Genomic DNA, 22,171 nt, shown 5'->3' with positions numbered 1-22,171 from the left:
CACTAGTAGATCAGTTTTCGGTAGCAACCAATCCTTAAAGCGGCACTGAGCTTTCAACAAACTTTGCATTAAAGGGGTTATCCCATGACTAATGGAAAAAAAAATAAATCAGACATAGAACCAGCCCTGTACCTCACATGGATCCAGAGATCTCCCCATTTATTGCTCTGCTAGATTTATATTAAGCTGACAGCTCAAGGGGAGTGTCTTTTCTGCTGCAGATAAGGGTGTGTGTCCATGATCTCCCAATCAAAAGGAGGCAGTTGAAGGATGAAACTGAGCATGTGCTGCTTTCTCAGTGAGCAGGACAAAAAAATTAAATACAAACAGCAGGTGGCGCTCTAGAGATACATCTCATTGAATAACTCAGTGGCTATGGTAAATTTTAATTACATGCAATTTCAAAAGAATTCTAATCCAGGTGCTGGTTTGAAAACTGTAGAATATTTTTTATGGGGCAACCCCTTTAATCAATAGTACAGTGTGTGTTCATGAGGAGTAACACTACATCTGGGAACTATATCACTGATATCTGTCATTTTGCTAGCAGTTTTTCTTTGTGCTTGCTGAATATCTAGTTTGCAGTTCTACCAGACATGGCGGGTGTAGACTAGCTGCCATTCACTGCACACACAGAAAGGAGAGGAGAATATGCTTCCTTACTGTTTCACAGCCACTCAGAAGCAGCCGCTGGATAATGGAGGATACGTCATAGAAGTACTAACCTGTATTTTTCTGAATTTAGCACTTGTGCTGAGCTGTAATCTTCCTATGTATCTGTACAGTCTCTCTTTGTGCCTGTCTCCTCAGCTTCTGCTCACTTCCCCCTCCATAGACTTGCATTGACATGTGTAATATGATCCGTTCTGGATGGGAAACAAGGCATTTTTCTAATTGAAAAGCAATTAGCAGGGAAGGTGGATAAATATATTACAAAGTTTATTGTGGTCGCATGTACTATTGATTTAAATAGGACCGATTAAAAAAGTACATCTAGTATTTAATTGGTCGCATATAGCAGTTTCTACACCTTTCCCTTGTGCTTGGTGTGATAGCATTTTTCTTCTGTATTTCTGTTGTCCTTGCCTGATAGATAGAGAGCAGCTGCACTTAATAGGCAGAGCTGCAGTGTACAGAATGGTGGAATGCCAGAGCAGCAGTCTTTTCATCATGGTGATACCGGAGCTTTATTTCAGATATTAGACTTTTATTATACAGTCCAGCTGAATTGCAGCCACAGATAGTATCATTGATTAAATACCGCAGGTCTAAAAAGGATCCACCAATGGGGAATTTAAATGGCATACATTGCCTAAAAATGTATTTTCAGTTGTGCGTGGCTGCATCTGGGCGTCTGCTTTCATTAGTTCTCCACTTCCAGATTACAGACTTTCAGCAGCGCAGAGCTGAGCGTCTTTCAAGTGAATTTGATGACTTAGGACAATTAGAGATAAAGAAATTCAAGTGTCCGGAGCTAGAGCAAGAATTAGAGGTTTGTATGTGATCACAGGGAGCCGCCAGTTCTTCCACGCGTTGTGCACCAGTAACCATTTGCTTCTTTTTCAGGTGACTGTAAAATTACAAGACGGCATTGGAATTTCTCTCATCAATAAACTCCCAGAGGAACTGGTGTTTGCAAGTTTCACTGGCATTAATGTTCATTACATGCATCAGGCCTCCAGTCAGGTGCTGGAACTTCATATACAAAATGTTCAGGTACAGAACTCTGAGCACTGTGTCCCAAAAAAGCTTGACGTGTATCAAAAAAAGATGGGTATAGTCCTAGTATAAAAAAGTAGAAAAAAAGGATATCTGTCTTCTAATGGCATCAGTATTGTAGGAGGCACAGCTGTCACTGCCGGGGAAATAAAGCATTACATGGCGACACTCTATTCTGGTTAATATAGGGTTTGCCAAGCCGGGGACCTTCCTGTGTGACAGGTGCTGTAAGGAGATTTGTGTCAGAGCTACATTATTCAATTTCCTTTCAATTTGTTGAATGTGCTTTGTAGGTTTTTAATGTCCCAGGAACACCAACCATTGCCTTTTGATGTCCCTAGTGTCTTGTCTATACATAGATCCATTTTCTCCTATCCTACAGCTTCCCTTATTCATCTACCTTCACCTTGTGCCACTGCAAAGACGAGGCATAAGAGAAGTGACCATTGCATCCCTCCTATCACTACAGGGGAGCTACCATCCAAATAACCTCAGTTATAAGCCGGTATATTTGCTTGGCCAAGTATGCATAAGAACCTAGAGGATTGATGGTAGACAAAGACCACATGGTCTATCTAGGTTTTTATTTTTATCTTTGGATAGATATATGTTTAAAGGGATTGTCCAGAATTTTACCTCTGATGGGCTATCCACAGATTGGCCTGAGGTCCAACATCCCGGCCCCCGCTGATCAGCTGGTCTGCAGTAGTGCCGGAGCTAGTTATTGCAGCGCTTCTGCCATTCACTCCATTGTGAGCAGCTCCACAGTAACCAGCTCCGTCCACTTCACAATGGATAGACCCGTGAGAGCTATTCTCAAACAGAGGGAATCTGTCACCAGCGACTTCCCTATCCAACTCTTTGCGTAGACACATAGCTGGGGTCCGTCTGATTAAACCACTGATTTTCTTTTCTTGATCTGAGGCTCCATTCCCGAGTTATGATACTTATTCCTAACATGCAAATTAGGTATTTGGTGCATTGAGGGCATCACAGTTGCTCTTATTACACTCAAACTCCACTCCTTTCTGTGGCAAGACCTTACCTGGCTGCTTTGATTGACAGAGTCAGGCAGTGCGAAAGCAGCGAGGGAACGACTGACCACAGAAAGGAGCGGAGCTTAGGTTAAGTGAGAGCAAAGGTAACGCCCTCATTGCACCAAATGCCTAATTTGCGTTTTAAGAAAAAGTACTACAAAAGAAAAACAATGTGAACCACAGCTACGTGTCTGTGCAAATAGTTTGACGGGGTCGCTGATGACAGAATGCCTTATATGCGGTTGTGACTAGTTATCCCCTATTCACAGGATAGGGGATGGCTATTAGACCAGTGGGGGTCCTATCTCTGGGACCTCATACTCCATGGGGCCTTCCCCGAAAGAACGGAGAGGCAGTTGGGCATGAGCACTGCCACATAGCAGAGTACAGTGCTCAATTATTTCCGAAATTGCTGGAGCTGCAGTGCACATGCCCGATCTTCCACTTTGTTCACTTCGAGAGATCCCGAGGAGTACAGGGTCCCCATTCTCATAATTGGTGATGCTCCCAGTGTTGGGACACTCACTGATCTAATAGCTACCCCTATCCTGTCGATAATGGATAATGTTGACAACCGAAATACCCCTTTAAGGCCCCATGCACACGGCCCTGTTTCACAGCCGTGTGCGGGCCGTGGAACCGCAGCCTGGATCCCTCCTGAGAGCAGGAGCGCACGGCGTCACTGGTTGCTATGACGCCGTGCGCTCCCTGCTGCCGCCGCAATACAGTGATACACTGGTATGGTCTATACCAGTGTATTACTGTACTGTGCCGGCAGCAGGGAGCGCACGGCGTCATAGCAACCAGTGACGCCGTGCGCTCCTGCTCTCAGGAGGGATCCAGGCCGCGGTTCCACGGCCCGCACACGGCTGTGAAACACGGCCGTGTACATGGGGCCTAAGGCTATTTTTGTAGCCTTTCTCTGGACCTGCTCTGTTTTATCTACATGCAAGTTATTTCAGTAGAATTGAGACAGTAAATGCTTTTCATACACATCAGGTCCCGCTTATCTCTGGGAAATAAAACGACTGACCGATAAAAGTCCAAATCTTTGATTGCAGTCATTAGGGCACTGCCTTGTAGGGCTTAGAAAAAAATGTGATTGTTGTGGTATGATCTAACTAAAATCTAATGTCTCCTGTCAGTTCATACCTGGTGATTATTAAGTCTGTAACTGTTTCTATATTCTTCTTCATCAGGTTGATAACCAGTTGATTGGTACAACTCAGCCCGCCATGCTTTTTGTAACCCCTAAGAGCATTGAGACTGAAGAGATGGAGTCAGGACCTGCAATACAGGTCAATGCAATGAACGTGCCTAGCAAGAATGCACTCACTGACCTGTACAAGGTGAGGCTGCTTGTTTTCTTCACCAATATTCATCTATAAGGCACTGATTTGTATTTTAGCATACATCAGAGGGGAAGCTGTCTTGTCCAGAGATATATTGTTTTCTAGTATCTTATTCAGGATTTTTATATACAAAGTCGTATGCTGCCAGTACTCGTAGAGAAAGCCTTCGAGTCCTGATTCCACCACCCTTTCATAGAGAAAGCCTGCGAGTCCTGCTTCCACCATCCTTTTCTAGAGAAAGCTTGTGAGTCCTGCCTCCATCACCACCTCACACAAAAAAGCTTTTGAGTCCTGCTTCCACCTCCGTCTCATAGAGAGAGCCTGCAAGTCCTGCCTCCACCACCCTCTCATAGAGAAAACCTGCGAGTCCTGCTTCCACCACCCTCTCATAGAGAAAACCTGCGAGTCCTGCTTCCACCACTCTCTCATAGAGAAAACCTGCGAGTCCTGCTTCCACAACCCTCTCATAGAGAGAGCCTGCGAGTCCTGCTTCCACCACCCTCTCATAGAGAAAACCTGCGAGTCCTGCTTCCACCACTCTCTCATAGAGAAAACCTGCGAGTCCTGCTTCCACCACTCTCTCATAGAGAAAACCTGCGAGTCCTGCTTCCACAACCCTCTCATAGAGAGAGCCTGCGAGTCCTGCTTCCACCACCCTCTCATAGAGAAAACCTGCGAGTCCTGCTTCCACCACTCTCTCATAGAGAAAACCTGCGAGTCCTGCTTCCACAACCCTCTCATAGAGAGAGCCTGCGAGTCCTTCCTCCACCACTCTCTCATAGAGAAAGCCTGCGAGTCTTGCTTTCACAACCCTCTCATAGAGAGGACCTGAGAGTCCTGCTTCCACAACCCTCTCATAGAGAAAGCCTTCGAGTCCTACTTCTACCACCCTCTCATAGAGAAAGCCTGTGAGTCCTGCTTCCACCACCCTCTTAGGATATATTGTTTTCTAATATCTTATTCAGGATTTTTATATAGAAAGTCGTATGCTGCCAGTACTCATAGAGAGAGCCTGCGAGTCCTGCTTCCACCACCCTCTCATAGAGAGAGCCTGCGAGTCCTGCCTCCACCACCCTCTCATAGAGAAAGCCTGCGAGTTCTGCCTCCACCACCCTCTCAGAGAGAGCCTGTGAGTCCTGCTTCCACCACCCTCTCATAGAGAGAGCCTGCGAGTCCTTGCTCCACAACCCTCTCATAGAGAAAGCCTGCGAGTCCTGCTTCCACCACCCTCTCATAGAGAGAGCCTGCGAGTCCTGCCTCCACCACCCTCTCATAGAGAAAGCCTGCGAGTTCTGCCTCCACCACCCTCTCAGAGAGAGCCTGTGAGTCCTGCTTCCACCACCCTCTCATAGAGAGAGCCTGCGAGTCCTTGCTCCACCACCCTCTCATAGAGAGAGCCTGCGAGTCCTGCTTTCACCACCCTCTCATACAGAAAACCTGTGAGTCCTGCTTCCACCACCCTCTCATAGAGAAAACCTGTGAGTCCTGCTTCCACAACCCTCTCATAGAGAGAGCCTGCGAGTCCTGCTTCCACCACCCTCTCATAGAGAAAACCTGCGAGTCCTGCTTCCACCACTCTCTCATAGAGAAAACCTGCGAGTCCTGCTTCCACAACCCTCTCATAGAGAGAGCCTGCGAGTCCTTCCTCCACCACTCTCTCATAGAGAAAGCCTGCGAGTCTTGCTTTCACAACCCTCTCATAGAGAGGACCTGAGAGTCCTGCTTCCACAACCCTCTCATAGAGAAAGCCTTCGAGTCCTACTTCTACCACCCTCTCATAGAGAAAGCCTGTGAGTCCTGCTTCCACCACCCTCTTAGGATATATTGTTTTCTAATATCTTATTCAGGATTTTTATATAGAAAGTCGTATGCTGCCAGTACTCATAGAGAGAGCCTGCGAGTCCTGCTTCCACCACCCTCTCATAGAGAGAGCCTGCGAGTCCTGCCTCCACCACCCTCTCATAGAGAAAGCCTGCGAGTTCTGCCTCCACCACCCTCTCAGAGAGAGCCTGTGAGTCCTGCTTCCACCACCCTCTCATAGAGAGAGCCTGCGAGTCCTTGCTCCACAACCCTCTCATAGAGAAAGCCTGTGAGTCCTGCTTCCACCACCCTCTCATAGAGAGAGCCTGCGAGTCCTGCCTCCACCACCCTCTCATAGAGAAAGCCTGCGAGTTCTGCCTCCACCACCCTCTCAGAGAGAGCCTGTGAGTCCTGCTTCCACCACCCTCTCATAGAGAGAGCCTGCGAGTCCTTGCTCCACCACCCTCTCATAGAGAGAGCCTGCGAGTCCTGCTTTCACCACCCTCTCATACAGAAAACCTGTGAGTCCTGCTTCCACCACCCTCTCATAGAGAAAACCTGTGAGTCCTGCTTTCACCACCCTCTCATAGAGAAAACCTGTGAGTCCTGCTTCTACCGCCCACTCAAGAAAGCTTGTGGGTCCTGCTTCCACCTCCCACTCATAGAGCCTGTGGGTCCTGCTTCCCCTGTCTGCACACAGGGATTGACAGCTCTCCCTGTATAGATTTATATTGATAGAGAGCTGTCAGACATTCTGTGAGGCAAGTGAAGTTTGCATACAGTAAGTGTAAGGCAGCAGTGGAGTTATGATTTACAGTATGCCAAATTCATCCTGATATTAGAAATCTTGTATAAGACCAAAGTGTGAGTCACCTAATTGTTATTCTTTTTAGTCCCTTTAAACCACCTTTTTTTTTTTTTCTTAATAGCATCTGCTGATTACCGCTCAGAAATTTACAGTCCAGATCGAGGAAAAGTTACTTCTGAAGCTGCTAAGCTATTTTGGCTTTGGAAAATTAGAAGCAGGTATGATCTAGTGTAATCCATCCTCAGTAAGGGTACTTTCACACTTCCATCACCGGAACTGCCTGCCGGATCCGGCAATCTGTATGCAAATGGATACCATTTGTAGACTGATCCTGATGCGGATTTGCAATACCGGATCCATCTCTCCGGTTGTCATCTGGAAGAACTGATCTGGTATTTATCTTTTTCACATTTTTAAAGGTCTGCCCATGCCGGTTCAGTTTTTCCAGAACACTTGGGGCCGGATCCGGCATTAATGCATTTCAATGGAAAATAATGTCTGATTCGGCATTCCGGCAAGTGTTCTGGAATTTTGGACGGAGAAAATACTGCAGCATGCTGTGGTATTTTCTCAGTCCGAAAACCATACAGTGACTAACTGAAGACATCCTTATGCATACTGAACGAATTGCTCTCCATCCAGAATGCATTAAGATAAAACTGATGAGTTTTTTTCCGGTATTGAGCTGCCAGGACGGAAAAGTTTACACAAGTGTGAAAGTACCCTTAGTCACAAATACTACCTATTTGTTATTTAGTTATGGCTTGTAAATCGGAATTGCTGTTAACAAGGTATGCACTGAGGGACGTTAGACGTAAAGCCAGCAGGGGGCGCTCAAGACTTGTACAGCTGCAAAGAGCCCTCTGTAGCTAGTGGAATAATAGGGTCCCACAGTGTAACGGACACAAGGCAAATACAGACTGTCTTATTACTGAAGGGCTGGCAGTATGAAGCGTTGAAGTTTATTTGGAATACAATATTTCCTGCCCTAGGCCAAGCGCAAACACTCTACAATATTCATAACAGTTTACATGATCCTTATGTCTGGCTACACTGTACAATGTGACTGTTAAAGGCTGTTAAATCTCAATTTAGAACAAATTCTCCTTCCTTGTTTGCCAGAATGCCAGCCGTGTGCCCTCACCATTTATGGGACAAGGGCAGCGTGTGCTCTTTCCCTGTTGAGTTATTGAATAATGAAAAGTTCTGTAACTTTTTAACACACTGCATTTCACTACCTCAGCATCTTCAAGATCTCTGTTTGCTGTAGATATTGGGAAGAGGTCTTGACGACTTTAAAGGGGTTGTCTCACTTCAGTAAGTGGCATTTATCATGTAGAGAAAGATTAAAGGGGTTGTCTCATCATAGACAATGGGGGCATATCGCTAGGATTTGCCCCCATTGTCTTATAGGTGTGGGACCCGCACCTATATAGAGAACGGAGCCCCGAAAGTGAAGGAGGGCGCACTGCGCATGCACAGCCACCCTCCATTCATTTTCTATAGGGTCAGTGAAAATAGCTGAGCGCTGGCTCAGCTATTTCCGTCGAGCCCATAGAAGTGAATGGGAGCAGTGGCCGGTCAGTGCTCTCCCATTCACTTCTATGGGGAGCTGACTTGGTGGTGGCTGGACCGGAATCCTTGTGGGGCTCCGTTCAAGATATGGGTGCGTGTCCCAGCGATATGCCCCCATTGTCTATGATGAGACAATCCCTTTAATACAAGGCACTTGCTAATGTCATATTTCCATCACATTATACACTGCTCGTTTCCATGGTTACAGGCCACCCTGCAATCCATCAGTGGTGGTTGTGCTTGCGCACTGTAGGGGAAAGCGTCAGCCTCTCTGGTGGACGGGACCGTGGGAGTGCACATAGGCTAGTGCTTTATCCTATAGTGTGCAAGCATGACCACCGCTGATGGATTGCAGGGTAGTCGTAACCATGGAAACGAGCAGTGTATAATGTGATGGTAAAATAAATCCAAGCAGCAAAGGAGGCAAAATGGCCAATCACAGTACATTAGTAAGTGGCTTGTATTAACTTTCTGTAGATGATAAATGTCACTTACTGAAGTGAGACAACTCCTTTAAGGAATTTACATTAGTTAGAGTTTTGTTCCATGCTGAATGGTTTTCAAAATTGAGGAGCGCTAAAATCATGCTCACGGTTTGGATCTTGGGGGTGCGGTAGCAGGTGCCGCTGTGTTCGCACACAGTCTGTGAAATCAGGGATGTACGACGTTTTTCTGGCGTACGATAGTCTCAGATAGTAAGAATTTTCTGCTGTTCATGACACTTCTACGAAAGAAGGTAAGGCTTTGCGAGAGGAATGGGTGTGCTCCTCTGTAGCAGATGCAGATTTTCTTTCCAGATTTGCAAGCAGAAAATCGGCAGCTTATTACAGTAGCAGTAAGGCTGTTCTCACGTGGTGGTTTTTGGCCGTGGATTTCTATGCGGATTTAATGAGAGATTGTATCGTGTATTATTTACACCTGGTTCTCCAGACCCCACCGAGAATGGATTACATCCATTATTGGTGTGGTGTCCATGCAGGACTCTACTGGAGACTGCTGCGGAAGACATAGCCTTATGTAATGGAGCTGAAACAGCGGATGGATTTGTCGCATACAAATTGAAAAACCGTGGCAGAACAAAAGGTTTCTGCGGTGGAATCCTCAGCAGATTTTGACATTGGCAAAATCTGCCATTTGAACGTATCCTAAAGAAGATGAGATTTTAACCAAGCTCATCAACTTGCTACAGGAAGAAGTCCCCACGGAAGATGACCTATGGTGTAGATTGTAAATCTGCAGCACGTCAATTCTTTGGGCAGAGTTTCTCTGTAGATTTCAGCCCTTTCAATGTAGCGATCCGTGGTGAATCCACAACTAAATCCGCAACCAAATCTTTCTGTAATACATGCAAAAAGTGGCCAAAGAGAGAAAGGCGCCTATAGGGTGAATGTGTTAGAGAATGTCACCCTCCAAGGTAGTGCATTGGCTCACCAGTTTGTGTTGTGCAAAATGGGCACAACACCAGTGGAAGCTGAAGAAGCAGGAGCAGCGGTCAGTATAGCCGGTACTATCCTTGTTCTCCAGGGGTCCTGTCAACCGGAGGAGTAGGAAAACCCCAGAAAGAGAACCTGTGGACTGTTTGAGTCTCACGCTAAGGGTACATGCCCTTGACTGCGCTGCAAACCAGACAAGAATCGAACCACCGGGAAATGGCCAATCCACCCCTGCCTTTGATGATAAGAAGTTCTTGAAGATTCCTGCTTCCTTCCAGTAGCACTTGTACTAGTAACCTCCAGGGACATTCACAGACATATGAGTGTGAATGGTCCCAGCTTGCTTAGTTTTAGTTTTCTTGGCCCATTAAGATGTCAACGTTGGTAACCCAGGAACAGTCTTGAGCTGCCGCCACTTTGCCCAGGCGCTTAGAGCATTGGTGAAAAAAAAGTCTATTCATGTCATTGTGTAAATGGCGGCTTTCAGAGGAAGTCCCCGACATCAGACACTAATGTTCCACTGAACTCTACATTTATCAAACCCGAAATCTATTGAACTCCATGAGAAAGCCAGGGTGATTCTATTGCACATGTTTTGTTCAGAGTGCGCTTTATTAGAGGCCTAGAAAATAGTGTGTTCTGATTATTACTACAGATAAACTGCGCTTTCGATGGTCATTAGTCTTGCCCTGACAGCTGAGAAGGGGAGATCTATCTATTGGGACAATCGCCTCACTGTTGCATTTACTTATCAGACAATGAGAACTGCCTTAGTGATGCAGAAGAGACTGCCGGGTAATGTAGAGACAGTTCTCATTTGTTTTTTAGTGAATTGCCATTCTCGGAGAAGCTGATTTTCCTCTGATTGCTTGTTTAAAGGGGAATTCCTGTACATTTTTTTAGGTCACATATAGGTAAGGTTCTGTAGGCTTAGACCTCAGTTCAGAAGTACCTGATCTTTAATGACACTGAGTGATTTTTCCTCATTCCGGATGATACATTTTGTGCATCTTTAGACCGTCTAGTCTAAGTTTATACCGCATACTAACTTAATTTTCAACCAAATCTTGGTACTCCTCATGGCTGCTACATAACGGTCTGATGCTCTCAGCATTACTTAAAGCTCCATTCATTTCTATTGGAGATCTGGAGATAGCCGAGCTCCCAGAGCCCTCATTCTTGTGAACGGTAGGGGGCCTAGTGGTAGGACCCCCACCAATCTGATAGTTATCCCCTATCCTGTGGACAGAGGATAAGTTTTACTTACCGGAATACCCGTTTAAAGTAGCACTCCCACAACATTTTTTATTCTCTGACCTGTTAAAGGTACACGATGTAAACTGTAGTGTTGAGCGCGAATATTCGAATCGCGAATTTTAATCGCGAATATCGCCACTTCGAGAATTCGCGAATATTTAGAATATAGTGCAATATATTAGTATTCGCGAATAGTGTTGAATATTCGAATTGCAAATTTATCGCGAATGTATTACATTGCCGATTTTCGCAATCAAGTAAACAATGACTAAAGATTATGAATTCTCAAATTTGTGAATTTATGGCGAATATTTGGCCATAAATTCGCAAAATATCGCGAATTTTAATATTGCCTATGCCGCTCATCACTAGTGAACTGTAGTGAAGGTAATCTTCTTACCAGTGACTTTGTGAGTTATAACCTCCCTTCCTATCCTTAGCTGTGTCATGTGACCAGCATTCAGACTTTCCAAACACAGCAACTTATGTGTGGACAAGAAGCCAGTGTATTCCTATGATAGCCTTACTTTCAGTCTCTTATGAATGAATAGAAAAGTAACTGACTTCCTGTCCTGTGTCCGCTGGAAAGTCTGAGTGCTGGTCACATGACACAGCTGAGGATCAGAAGGGAGGATATAATTCACCGGTTAGAATATTACATTAACTACAGATTACATCATGCATCATTACATGATTACACCCGGGACCCCTGCTGATCAGCTGTTGAAGAAGGCAGTGGCACTCGCCATCGTGCCGTGGCTCATCCCCATACAATTGAAAGGGGCTGAGCTGCGATACCAAGCACAGCCGCTATACAATGTATGGCACTGAGCTTGTTCTCAAACAGCTAATCGAGGGGGGTCCCAGATGGTGAACCCCCACTGATCAGATAGTGATGACCTATCCAGTATTTAAGTCTCGGGGGGGAAAAAACTTTAATACACCAAAATTTAGGACCATGTTGTTTTCTTGCAAGGGAAGTCATGTAAGTACCCTTTGAGCAGTCCAATTGCCCGCTGTGAGCCCATATTCTGGCCGTGCAATGCATAGAGAGGACTCCTGGGCATGTGCAGATAGTGGAGACGTCCACTCTGCATTTCGTGAGTGGTCTGCAGGTGCACAGTAGGGGAACCAGAGCAAGTATTCAGATAAGAATGACGGATCTCAGCTCAACATCAGGTGCATCATTCTTGCATCACTTACTTATTAGTGATGGTCCAACGTCCACTTGAATCTCTGTTTATGGTGAAATTGGAGCTCAGTTGCAGAAAAACGGAGCTCCAACCAATATAAAAATCTCCTAAGAAATTTATTAGCACTGATTTCCATACCTAGAAACAACATAAGACCTCTTCCACACGACCGTATGGATTTTTCAGTATTTTGCGGTCCGCAAAAAACGGATCTGCAAAATATACGGATGATGTCCGTGTGCATTCCATTTTTTGCGGAACGAAACAGCTGGCCCCTGATAGAACAGTACTATCCTTGTCCATTATGCGGACAGTAATAGGACATGTTCTATCTTTTGAACGGAAATATGGCATACGGAGTACCTTCTGTTTTTTTTTGTGGATCCTTTGAAATTAATGGTTCCGTATACGGAATGCAAAAACGTTCGTGTGCAAGAGGCCTAAAGCTGGAGATTCACGTTCAGATCCTGCAGGCCATGTAGCTGAGGTAACTGTTGGTCAGACATTATGATTTCCAGCTTATTGCTCACTACTATCAAAACACTGTATATTAAGAATGTAATCAGTGCACAACTTTGAACCTATTTTGGTAAAACAAAAAAAGAGAATTTTTGTGTCTCGTTGTTGGTACTGCCCAATGAATTATCCGCTTGAGTCTTCCATTCATCTGGTCATGGACGCAGGCTGTCCTCGGCTTTGCCTTCAAGATCCACCCTGCTCATGAAACACCATCTGTACAAGTCCATGTTTTGTTTTTGTGTAAAGCCTATAAGGCACAACATGCGTCCTGCCCAGTCCCAGCACTTAAAGTATAAGATTTAGGTGCAGATTTAACTCATTTTTTTTTTTAATTGATTTTGTATTGTGCTGCACTTTTCTTTTGTTTGTTTTTTCTCTTGATTTTTCATTCTTGTTTTTTTTTCATATACTAATCTATTTTTTTAGGTTTTGTGCATCCAGCTTGCCACTCGAGAGGTAATTGTTAGAGCCAATTAATTAGCACTTGAGGTGTTGACTGACATACTGGTTTATAGGGCAATGTTCAGATACTAGACTAAGAACATGGATTTGATTGTTCGAAACACATGGGGGGTCTATATCGAACCTTTTTTTTTTTAAATGTTTTTGATGTGTGACAATAAAGGCTTGATAAAGTGCTGGAAGAAATAAATAGGTATATATATTTTTTATTGCTGTTTGGTCATTTACTTGATGGCAGTCATATACGTTCATTCACGATCACAGTATTCTATGGAATGGTCATCAGAATGTGGTTCTTGGGTCCCAGATCTGCATATGTATCCCTTTATGGCGCAATCTTTGGAAAATGTCCATGTTATATTGCTTTACTGTCAAAAACTAAAATCTAACGAGGGAAGGGGCATTGTTTTTTGAAAAAACAAAAATTGAACCCTGCTGATAATGAGCTGTTCCCGATAGAAAGGGTTCGTTATCGTTACTGAAGCACAAGAATTTCTCATAGGGTATTGCCACAATGCCACAGAGCCCTGTGCTGCACCAGCACTTTCCTGCTTTTGTAGAGCTGCGTCTGACGTTAGCGCAGCACAATAGATGGAAAAAGGTGAAAAGTGCACGCTAGAACTGAGGGGACTGCGGATCATGAGATAGGAGCATTATTGAAGCCCTTACAAGTTGTTATTTAGCCCAGACATTCTGCTAAGCCAGAGTTCTGGCAGGACTTGAATAGCGAGAGTGCAGAACAGATTGCATAATGCTGTCATTGAATGCCCAGGGCAGGCTGGGAGGAAAGCTGTTCAGGGGAATGAGCGGAAAAAAAAGGCTTAGTCGTTTAATTAGCCAGCACATCACAAAGCCTCGCTCAGCACTTTGCCAATAGCACCTCTGAAGAATTCAAAGCTGCATGAAATATTTGTGCACACAGAGGAACTGTATGAGCGGGGAAGCTTGTGAGGGTAGTGAGAAACTCTACATATTGGGGAATTCATCCTTGTAATGACGGCACCGCATTGACCCCACTGATCAACTGTTACCACCAGGGGAAGCCAAATGCAGCCGTGCAAGGGTGACATATTTTTACATGGTGTCTACTCAAATTAATGGTTGACCAGGTTATACAAGGTAGATTGAGACCATCAGAGCGTGAACTGCTCTTCGTAGCAGTTCTGTGCTGTGGCACATGTTGGGGGGGGTCAAAGCATTGGGACCCCCTCTATGACATCGATCTACGCTACTTGGGTATATGGAAAGCGGTCGGGGGTGAAATGGCCATAGACCATACAGAGATTTTTCCCAGTGGGCCGATGCCCAGGGCGCCATCTGAGATCTCCTCACAGTCGCTGGCTGGGTACATAACCACCGATGCTCTCGGCATTAATTAATGCTAGGAGAATCGGGTACTTATCCACCTGGCTGGTGGCCACAGGTGCCTTCCTGGTTGGTGATACAGTTGAATACTGCAGCATGGTGGCAGTATTTTTTTCACAGCCCTGTAGTATTTGGTTCTGCTATGGTGTTAATTTGTGCTGCACTATGCAATTGCTGTCCCGTCTACGTCTGCTGTCCCGGCTGCCTACTTGTGTTGCCCTGCCTCCTATTAATTTGGACCTGTCTACAACATGAGGCTTCTTTTAGGGTTTTTTCCAGGGCCAGTTGAGGTTCCCAGTCCAATCCTGAAAGTGTTTGTCTAAGCAGAACAACATCTTTAAAGGTGAAATCCAATCAAAATGATCTTAAACTTATAAGAAGGTTACATTAGGGATGGCTGGGATCTCAGGACACCACTGATTTCTAGAAAAAGAGGGCTGAAACACTTCTGTGTCTGACATACCAGAAGATCCTTTTCATAGCATTCCCCTATAAAGAGCAGATCTCCTTTAAAGATTCCCTTTAACAATCATTTTGCTTTAGGCTACTTTCACACTCGCGTTTTTGGTGGATCCGTCATGGATCTGCAAAAACTGATCCGTTACAATAATACAACCGCATGCATCCGTCATGAACAGATCAGTTTGTATTATCTGTAACATAGCCAAGACGGATACGTCTTGAACACCATTAAAAGTCAATAGAGGACGGATCCATTTTCTATTGTGCCAGATTGTATCAGAGAAAACGGATTTGTCCCCATTAACTTACATTGTGTGCCAGGACGGATCCGTTTGGCTCAGTTTCTTCAGACGGACACCAAAACGCTGCAGGCAGTGTCCGCCTCCAGAGCGGAATGGTGACTTATCGGAGGCAAACTGATGCATTCTGAGCGGATCCTTTTCCATTAACAATGCATTAGGGCAAAACTGATCAGTTTTGGACCGCTTGTGAGAGCCCTGAACGGATCTCGCAAACGGAAACCAAAACGCCAGTGTGAGAGTAGCCTTAATTATCAGGCAATACCAGAAATAACCCCTAGGGTTATGTGTGGTTTCTATGCAGGTCCATCAAAAGTCTGTAGACTGTTGTATGACCTTAGTTCATTCATCCCTATCATTTCTGCACATACAGTAAATGCAGTTAACGAGTGGGCAGTGATCAGGAATGAGCAACAGTTCTTCATTCCAGATCCTTGCCTGCTCTATTGGCCAGTGTTCAAGGATCCAGACTCAACAGCAAAGTATATCAGTAGCCTATCAACATCACCTCATTGGCACATTTCTGACCTGTGTGGTTCTTATGGCTTTGAGTAAGAACCACACAAGTCAGAAACACCCTGGTCAAGTGATGTTGCTTTGCTGATTTTATCTGGATCTCTGGTGATGTTTTAGAAGTTATTCGATGCTGGTCTCTTTTTGGACTACAGAAGATTAACCAGGGTTGGAGCGCATAGCAGAGGTGTGCTGATCTAAGTCTATATTTGTTTCCATGTCTTATGACCTTGTATGGTCTCCATACCCCTGCTGACTATTGACCTAGTTTGTCATAGTTATAGGTTCTTTTCAGATCCAAAAGCTAGATTTCATCTTGATGGTCTGGCTTGTTGTTTTGTGTTATGGACTGAGCTATAAAGGGGAGTGACTTATGTGATTTGCTACAAAGGGGGTGATTGGGGATGGTCTAGGGTGTAATCATGGGGGGCTTAATGCCCTGCCATTTATTTTCTTAAATGCTGGTACATATGGAGCTTATCTTCAAATTCGACTCTTAAGCCAATCCATAGCATAATAATCATTTTTTGCTTGTGTCGCAGTCAATAAAAAATTCATTTATTCTTGTTCTTCTTTTAAGAGGTTGAAAAGTGGGATGAAAATATCCATGAGAAAGCTGGAGAGGAGACCGCCACCCCGAAAAGATATTATTTTGAAAATCTGAAAATTGCATTGCCACAGATCAAGCTGAGTGTGTTTACTTCCAATAAACTTCCACCTGATCTCAAGGTAAATTTGAAGAAATAGCTGGCTTGAATATGAAGTTTTAATATGCTTTTATGGAATTCTGAAAAAAAGAAGAAGGGCTATGAAATAGGGCTCCTCGGAAATCTCTGGTGTGCTATAGTCCCACTGCATTGAAGGACAGAGGCAGCCCACTCATTCCAGATTTATCATCCAGCCTGAGCCCCTGTGATAAATCTGGTCAGGTCTAGACAGACGGTCTAAACTTAGGTCATCTTTAGCATTAGTAAACCTGGGCCATCTTTGGCCTATTTGAAGGATCGGTTATCAGTATAAAATCCCTACAAAGCCTATGTGGAATAATAGTCAGGGCTCCAGTGCTTCAAGACAACATTGTGTTAAGCATTGAGCCATCATGCTGTTCAAGTGACCGAGGATCCTCATTACTATGGGCAAGTCACCGTCGCGGCCTGCTCCCCCTCCTTTTTCGCGCACGACAGGGAGATGCAACGGCGGCAGTGAAGTGATCCGGAGTGACACTGCTTCCGGGAAGCAGGTAAGTATAATGTATAGGGGGCCTGGGTATTGGAGGGAATCTTTTAGAATTTGGATAACCCCTTTGTCTACATGATAAATGCCATTTGCTGAAGTGAGACGACCCTTATAATAAATGTGAAGTCGTAATTAGTATTGTACAGAACGGGATGGGTGGGAAGAATGGGTAATCTTTAGCCCTACAGCGTATCTGTAGGGATGGCCAAATGTATGGCACACAAACTATATACCTATATACCCTCTTCAAACTCAGGGCCCATGCACATGACCGTTGTTTTTTTGCAGTCTGCAAATTGCGGATCCACAAAACACAGATACCGGCCCTGTGCATCCCAAATTTTGCAGAATAGAACAGCCGGCCCATAATAGAACAGTCCTATCTGTGTTCGTAATGCGAACAACAATAGGACACGTTTTACTTTTGTGCAGAACTAAGTCATTTCCGTTTTTTGGTGGCCCCATTGAAGTGAATGGTTCCACATACGGGTCGTAAAAAAAAAGGAATGGACACGGACAATAAATATGTTCGTCTGCATGAGCCCTCAGGGGTGCAGGGAAGGACCATATAATAGTCTTTGCTTTGGACACTTATTCAGAGGAAGGCGCTAGGCTTTCATTGGGTGGCGGCCAATGCTGTGTTAATGGCTCATTGCCCCCCGATACAGATCTGCCATTGTCTCCAGAGTGCATGTTCTCCCAGTGGTTCAGTCACATAGGTCTTACTTCTCCACTGTCATCTTATGTGATTGAATTAATTCCCCAAATAATGTTCTCCGAGTACAGATGTTAAAGTTTCGTTACAAAGTCTCGTCACGCATCAGTTCTTCAAAAGTAAAACTCCAGTGACCCAGAAGAGGGTTTTCACACACATCATTAACTTTCATAGTGTTCTGCTCCATTAAACTCCAAGTCCCTGTCTACAGGTGGCAGTATCAAGTCGAGATAATGCCTGCCATGTTACATTTCATGTCTATGACCATGTGGCATATACATCACTAAATATTTACCAGTAAGTATCCATTTATTGGCAAGATGAAGACCTGGATCACTGGCAGCAATCTTTAAGAATTAGTTCCATATCCTTAACGTGTGTTCCAACGCACAGCACAAAAGAGATTCTGTCGGCTCTGCTGTGTTGACACTGCTGATGTATCTTTTCTTAGATCTCTGCGTTATACCATTACTCTATTATTCCTCCTGCACATGTTTAAATTAATTGACGCTGTTATGACAGATTGGCCCGACAGTGTAGGATCATGTCCTATTCGTAAGGGAAAGGTAACGCCAAGTTGTCAGTTTATTCGTACATTTCCGGGAGGAGTAAGAGAGAAATGCACAACAAATTTCTAAGAAAATCTGCTCCTCGATTGTTATTTTATTTTTAATTTCCTGATTGCTATAACCCCTTCTCGCTCACTGATATACCGTCACATCGCATTTCACCTGTATAATAACACAATAAATGAAAACTGTAGACATGAGTAAGTCCCATTGTTTAACCCGCATGGTGAACTTTGCTAAAAAAAAAAATAAGAAAATTGTCATTTTTAATCAAATAAACAAAATGTTATAAAAAAAAATCAAAAGGTTGCATGCATCCCAAAATGGTATCAATCAAAGCTATAGCTTGCTTCGGAAAAAGCAAGACCCCACACTGCTTCGTCAGGAGAAAAATGAAAAAGTTATGAATGTCAGAAATGGTGGCACAAACCAAACTTTTTTTATTAATTTTTTATTATTCTTTAAAAGTAGTAAAACATAACAAAAGCAATATAAATGTATTTCCATAATCATACTGACCCACCGAATCGAGTTAATATAAAGTCATGCGTACCGTGCAGAGAACACCATAAAAATTAAGCCCTGAAAACAATGGTGAAATAGTTTTTTTTATTTTTTTTTTTTTTTTTTACAAAGATGCCCCCAAAATGTATAAAGGTATCTTTTTTTCGGCAGCCACTGGATGGAACTGTAAGCAGAAGGCTCCATCCATTGTGTAGTGGCCGTGCTGGCGTACTGCAGCTCAGGTCCTATTCCCTTAAACTGAGGTGCCAAAAACAGCTAATCAGTGGGGGTGTCGGAAGTAGGACCCCCACTGATCTGATATTGATGAGATGACCTACCAGGAAGGTACGTCATCAGTATTAAAAATCAAAAAAAGCACAGTAAAATTCCTTATTTTAGACGTTATCAGGTGGATCACTCGTTCCCTGCATGGCCAGGTGGCTTGGAGTGCCGCTGTGCGCAAAAAACCTGGATCGGACACAGCGCTACATGAGAAATGTGTCCCCTTTATTCCCGGGACCAGATGCCCACTGATCATATAGCGATGGCATCCCTTTAATAGGAGTTTTGTTTTTTTGTAGGCCTTGAAGAGTACTCTAGGATTTCCTTTAATCAAATTTGAGGATGCTGTTATTGATCTGGATCCGTACACAAGAGTTCATCCATATGAATCCCGGGAATTCATCGTCAATGATGTGCTTAAACACTTCCAGGAGGTGAGCTGCATTTACTTTGAGAAGTCACAAGCTTCATCCTGTCAGCAGACTACAGTCTGTACTTTGGATCCCGTTCACATACAACAGGCTGCTGTATAAAGGTTAAAGAGGGTCTTCTGCTTTGGACAATCCCTACTTGCTAGAAAGATTGGCAGGCCCTTTGGTTAAGGCTTTGTTCCCATTTACGGTTTGAGCCTTCATTGGAGGTTCAGTCACTTAAAGGGGTTATCCAGGATTTTGATATTGATGGCCTAGCCTGAGAATAGGTCATCAACAGGAGGTCAGATCAGCTGTTTTAAGAGGCGGCAGCGCTCAGTGGGGCTTCAGTGAGCCCTGCGATCTCCTCACAGCTTACCAAGCACAGTGCCGTACATTGTATAGTGGCTGTGCTTGGTATTGCAGCTCAGCCCATTCAGTTGACTGTCTTGCGCTTAGGCCAAGTGACCGATGTGCAGTGGTCACTGGATAAGAAAGCCTAGGTGCTCCTGGAGCGCCACGGCCTCTACGAAAAGCTGATCTGCCGGGACGCACGCCCCTGCTTATCTGCTCAGAACGGATCAGTTTGTATTATCTGTAACAAAGCCAAAACGGATCCGTCTTGAACACCATTGAAAGTCAATGGGGGACGGATCAGTTTTCTATTGTGCCATTTTGTGTCAGTGAAAACGTTGGCAAACTGATGCATTCTGAGCGGATCCTTTTCCATTAGGAATGCATTAGGGCAAAACTGATCCGTTTTGGACCGCTTGTGAGAGCCCTGAACGGATCTCACAAACGGACCCAGAAACGCCAGTGTGAAAGTAGCCTTAATGTGAACAGAGCCTTACATGCTAATGTTTGATTCATTGACATTGGTGGCCAGTCTGGTTAACATAGTGGTCATGGCACTACAGGAAGCAACACGGCAGCACTCTTGTCTATGTGGCCGTTTCTGTTATTGCATCCTCATTCACAGATGGAGTGTTTGATATAGCACACGTTTGAGAAGAGCACTATATTCAAACCACAGGTATATTGCTGCGTATATCCTGTTGGTGCACATTGGGCTTTTTGTGTGGCTTAGGCTACTTTCACACTAGTGTTTTGGCTTTTCGTTTGGGAGATCCGTTCAGGGCTCTCACAAGCGGTCCAAAACGGATCCGTTTTGACCTAATGCATTCTGAATGGAAAAGGATTTGCGCGTGCCTCCGTTCCGTCTCCATTCAGCTCTGGAAGCGGACACTAAAACGCTGCCTGCTTGACAACACTGAGCCAAACGGATCCGTCCTGACACACAATGTAAGTCAATGGGGACGGATCCGTTTTCACTGACACAATCTGGCACAATAGAAAACGGATCCGTCTCCCATTGATTTTCAATGGAGTTCATGACGGATCCGTCTTGGCTATGTTACAGATAATACAAACGGATCCGTTCATGACGGATGCATGCGGTTGTATTATTGTAACGGATCCGTTTTTGCAGATCCATGACGGATCCGCCCAACACAGTTTTATTTCCACTGTATTGTTTTTCCGTACAAAACCTAACCTCTAGCCTACACTTAGCACAAGTTGCATCACCTCTCTCCTCCACTTCTGGGTAACATTTCCAAGTACACATATACGAGCATGTGATGGCGCTGCAGAGTTGTCTGAATAACCTCCTTGTTTTATTTGTCTCAAAGGAGTTGCTCAGTCAAGCAGCAAAAATTTTGGGCTCTGTAGATTTTCTTGGCAATCCTATGGGTCTGCTGAATGATGTGTCTGAAGGAGTATCCGGTCTTATAAAGTATGGAAATGTTGGCGGCTTAATCCGAAATGTCACACACGGCGTCTCCAACTCTGCTGCAAAGGTACTTGTCCAAGGTTAATTTATGAAGGGAGTCACAAGAGATGTAATGTCTGTTTTACTGATCTGTATTATGGGGCTCAGGCGTTTGCAAACACAGGATGACTATAGAGTATGTGTCATGACATATGTGGTTGTCAGGCCCTGGAAGTGCAGAGCTTCACCGAGCCGACCTGAAGGAGAAGATTAATATTTTAGCATTACAGAGCAGGCCTGTTTACAAATTCAGTAAAGTCCGCTTTCAGGTAGTGGACATTATGGGAATGGAAACCACAGCTGGCATTGGATGTGGGAGGCTTCATACAGATATATTTACGTGTCGTTTTAATCTGTACTGGGTATACATTATTCATATTCTTATCTTAAACAGTACTGAAGTAGTTTTCAGTGTGCTGAACTGCCGACAGCACGTAGGGGCTGGGAAGTGCAGTACAAGCATACTTTCTCGCTCGTATCATTGGGGAAAACAGGAGACTATGGGTATAGCTGCTGCCATTAAGAGGCGACACTAGGCAAAAAAAAGTGTTAGCTCCTCCTCTCAGCTATACCCCTCCTGCAGACACTGAGCTAATCAGTTTTAGCTTAGTGTCTGTAGGAGGCAGACCTCCCTGCTTTGCAGGGCGTCTTCTTTTGTTATTTTTTTCCCTTTTTTTTCCCTTTAGGTATGGGAAACAGAGATGCCCGACCTCTCTGTTTACTTGGGGAGAAAGGCCAGGTGTTGGTTCCCCTCACCGCCCGACCTCCCCCAAGAAGGCAAAAGTGGAGCAGGGTGGCTCAGCTCCCCTGCAGCCTGCCAGCCATGGGGT

The 22,171-nt window shown here is 44.6% G+C and overlaps 1 protein-coding gene across 1 annotated transcript in view; it reads left to right on the top strand.

The window, feature by feature from the left end:
* The window catches only part of VPS13D (vacuolar protein sorting 13 homolog D), a 302,704-nt gene that overhangs the window by 186,093 nt on the left and 94,440 nt on the right, over window positions 1-22,171 (top strand). Inside the window, 7 exon segments of the mRNA XM_044282181.1 lie at window positions 1,382-1,492; window positions 1,567-1,716; window positions 3,956-4,105; window positions 6,838-6,934; window positions 16,375-16,523; window positions 19,400-19,534; window positions 21,202-21,369. Of these exon segments, the coding sequence (XP_044138116.1) occupies window positions 1,382-1,492; window positions 1,567-1,716; window positions 3,956-4,105; window positions 6,838-6,934; window positions 16,375-16,523; window positions 19,400-19,534; window positions 21,202-21,369 (960 nt within the window).

Source organism: Bufo gargarizans, chromosome 2 (genome assembly GCF_014858855.1).
Source record: "Bufo gargarizans isolate SCDJY-AF-19 chromosome 2, ASM1485885v1, whole genome shotgun sequence".
Lineage (NCBI taxonomy): Eukaryota > Metazoa > Chordata > Amphibia > Anura > Bufonidae > Bufo > Bufo gargarizans.
This window is presented reverse-complemented; position numbering and strand designations above follow the sequence as displayed.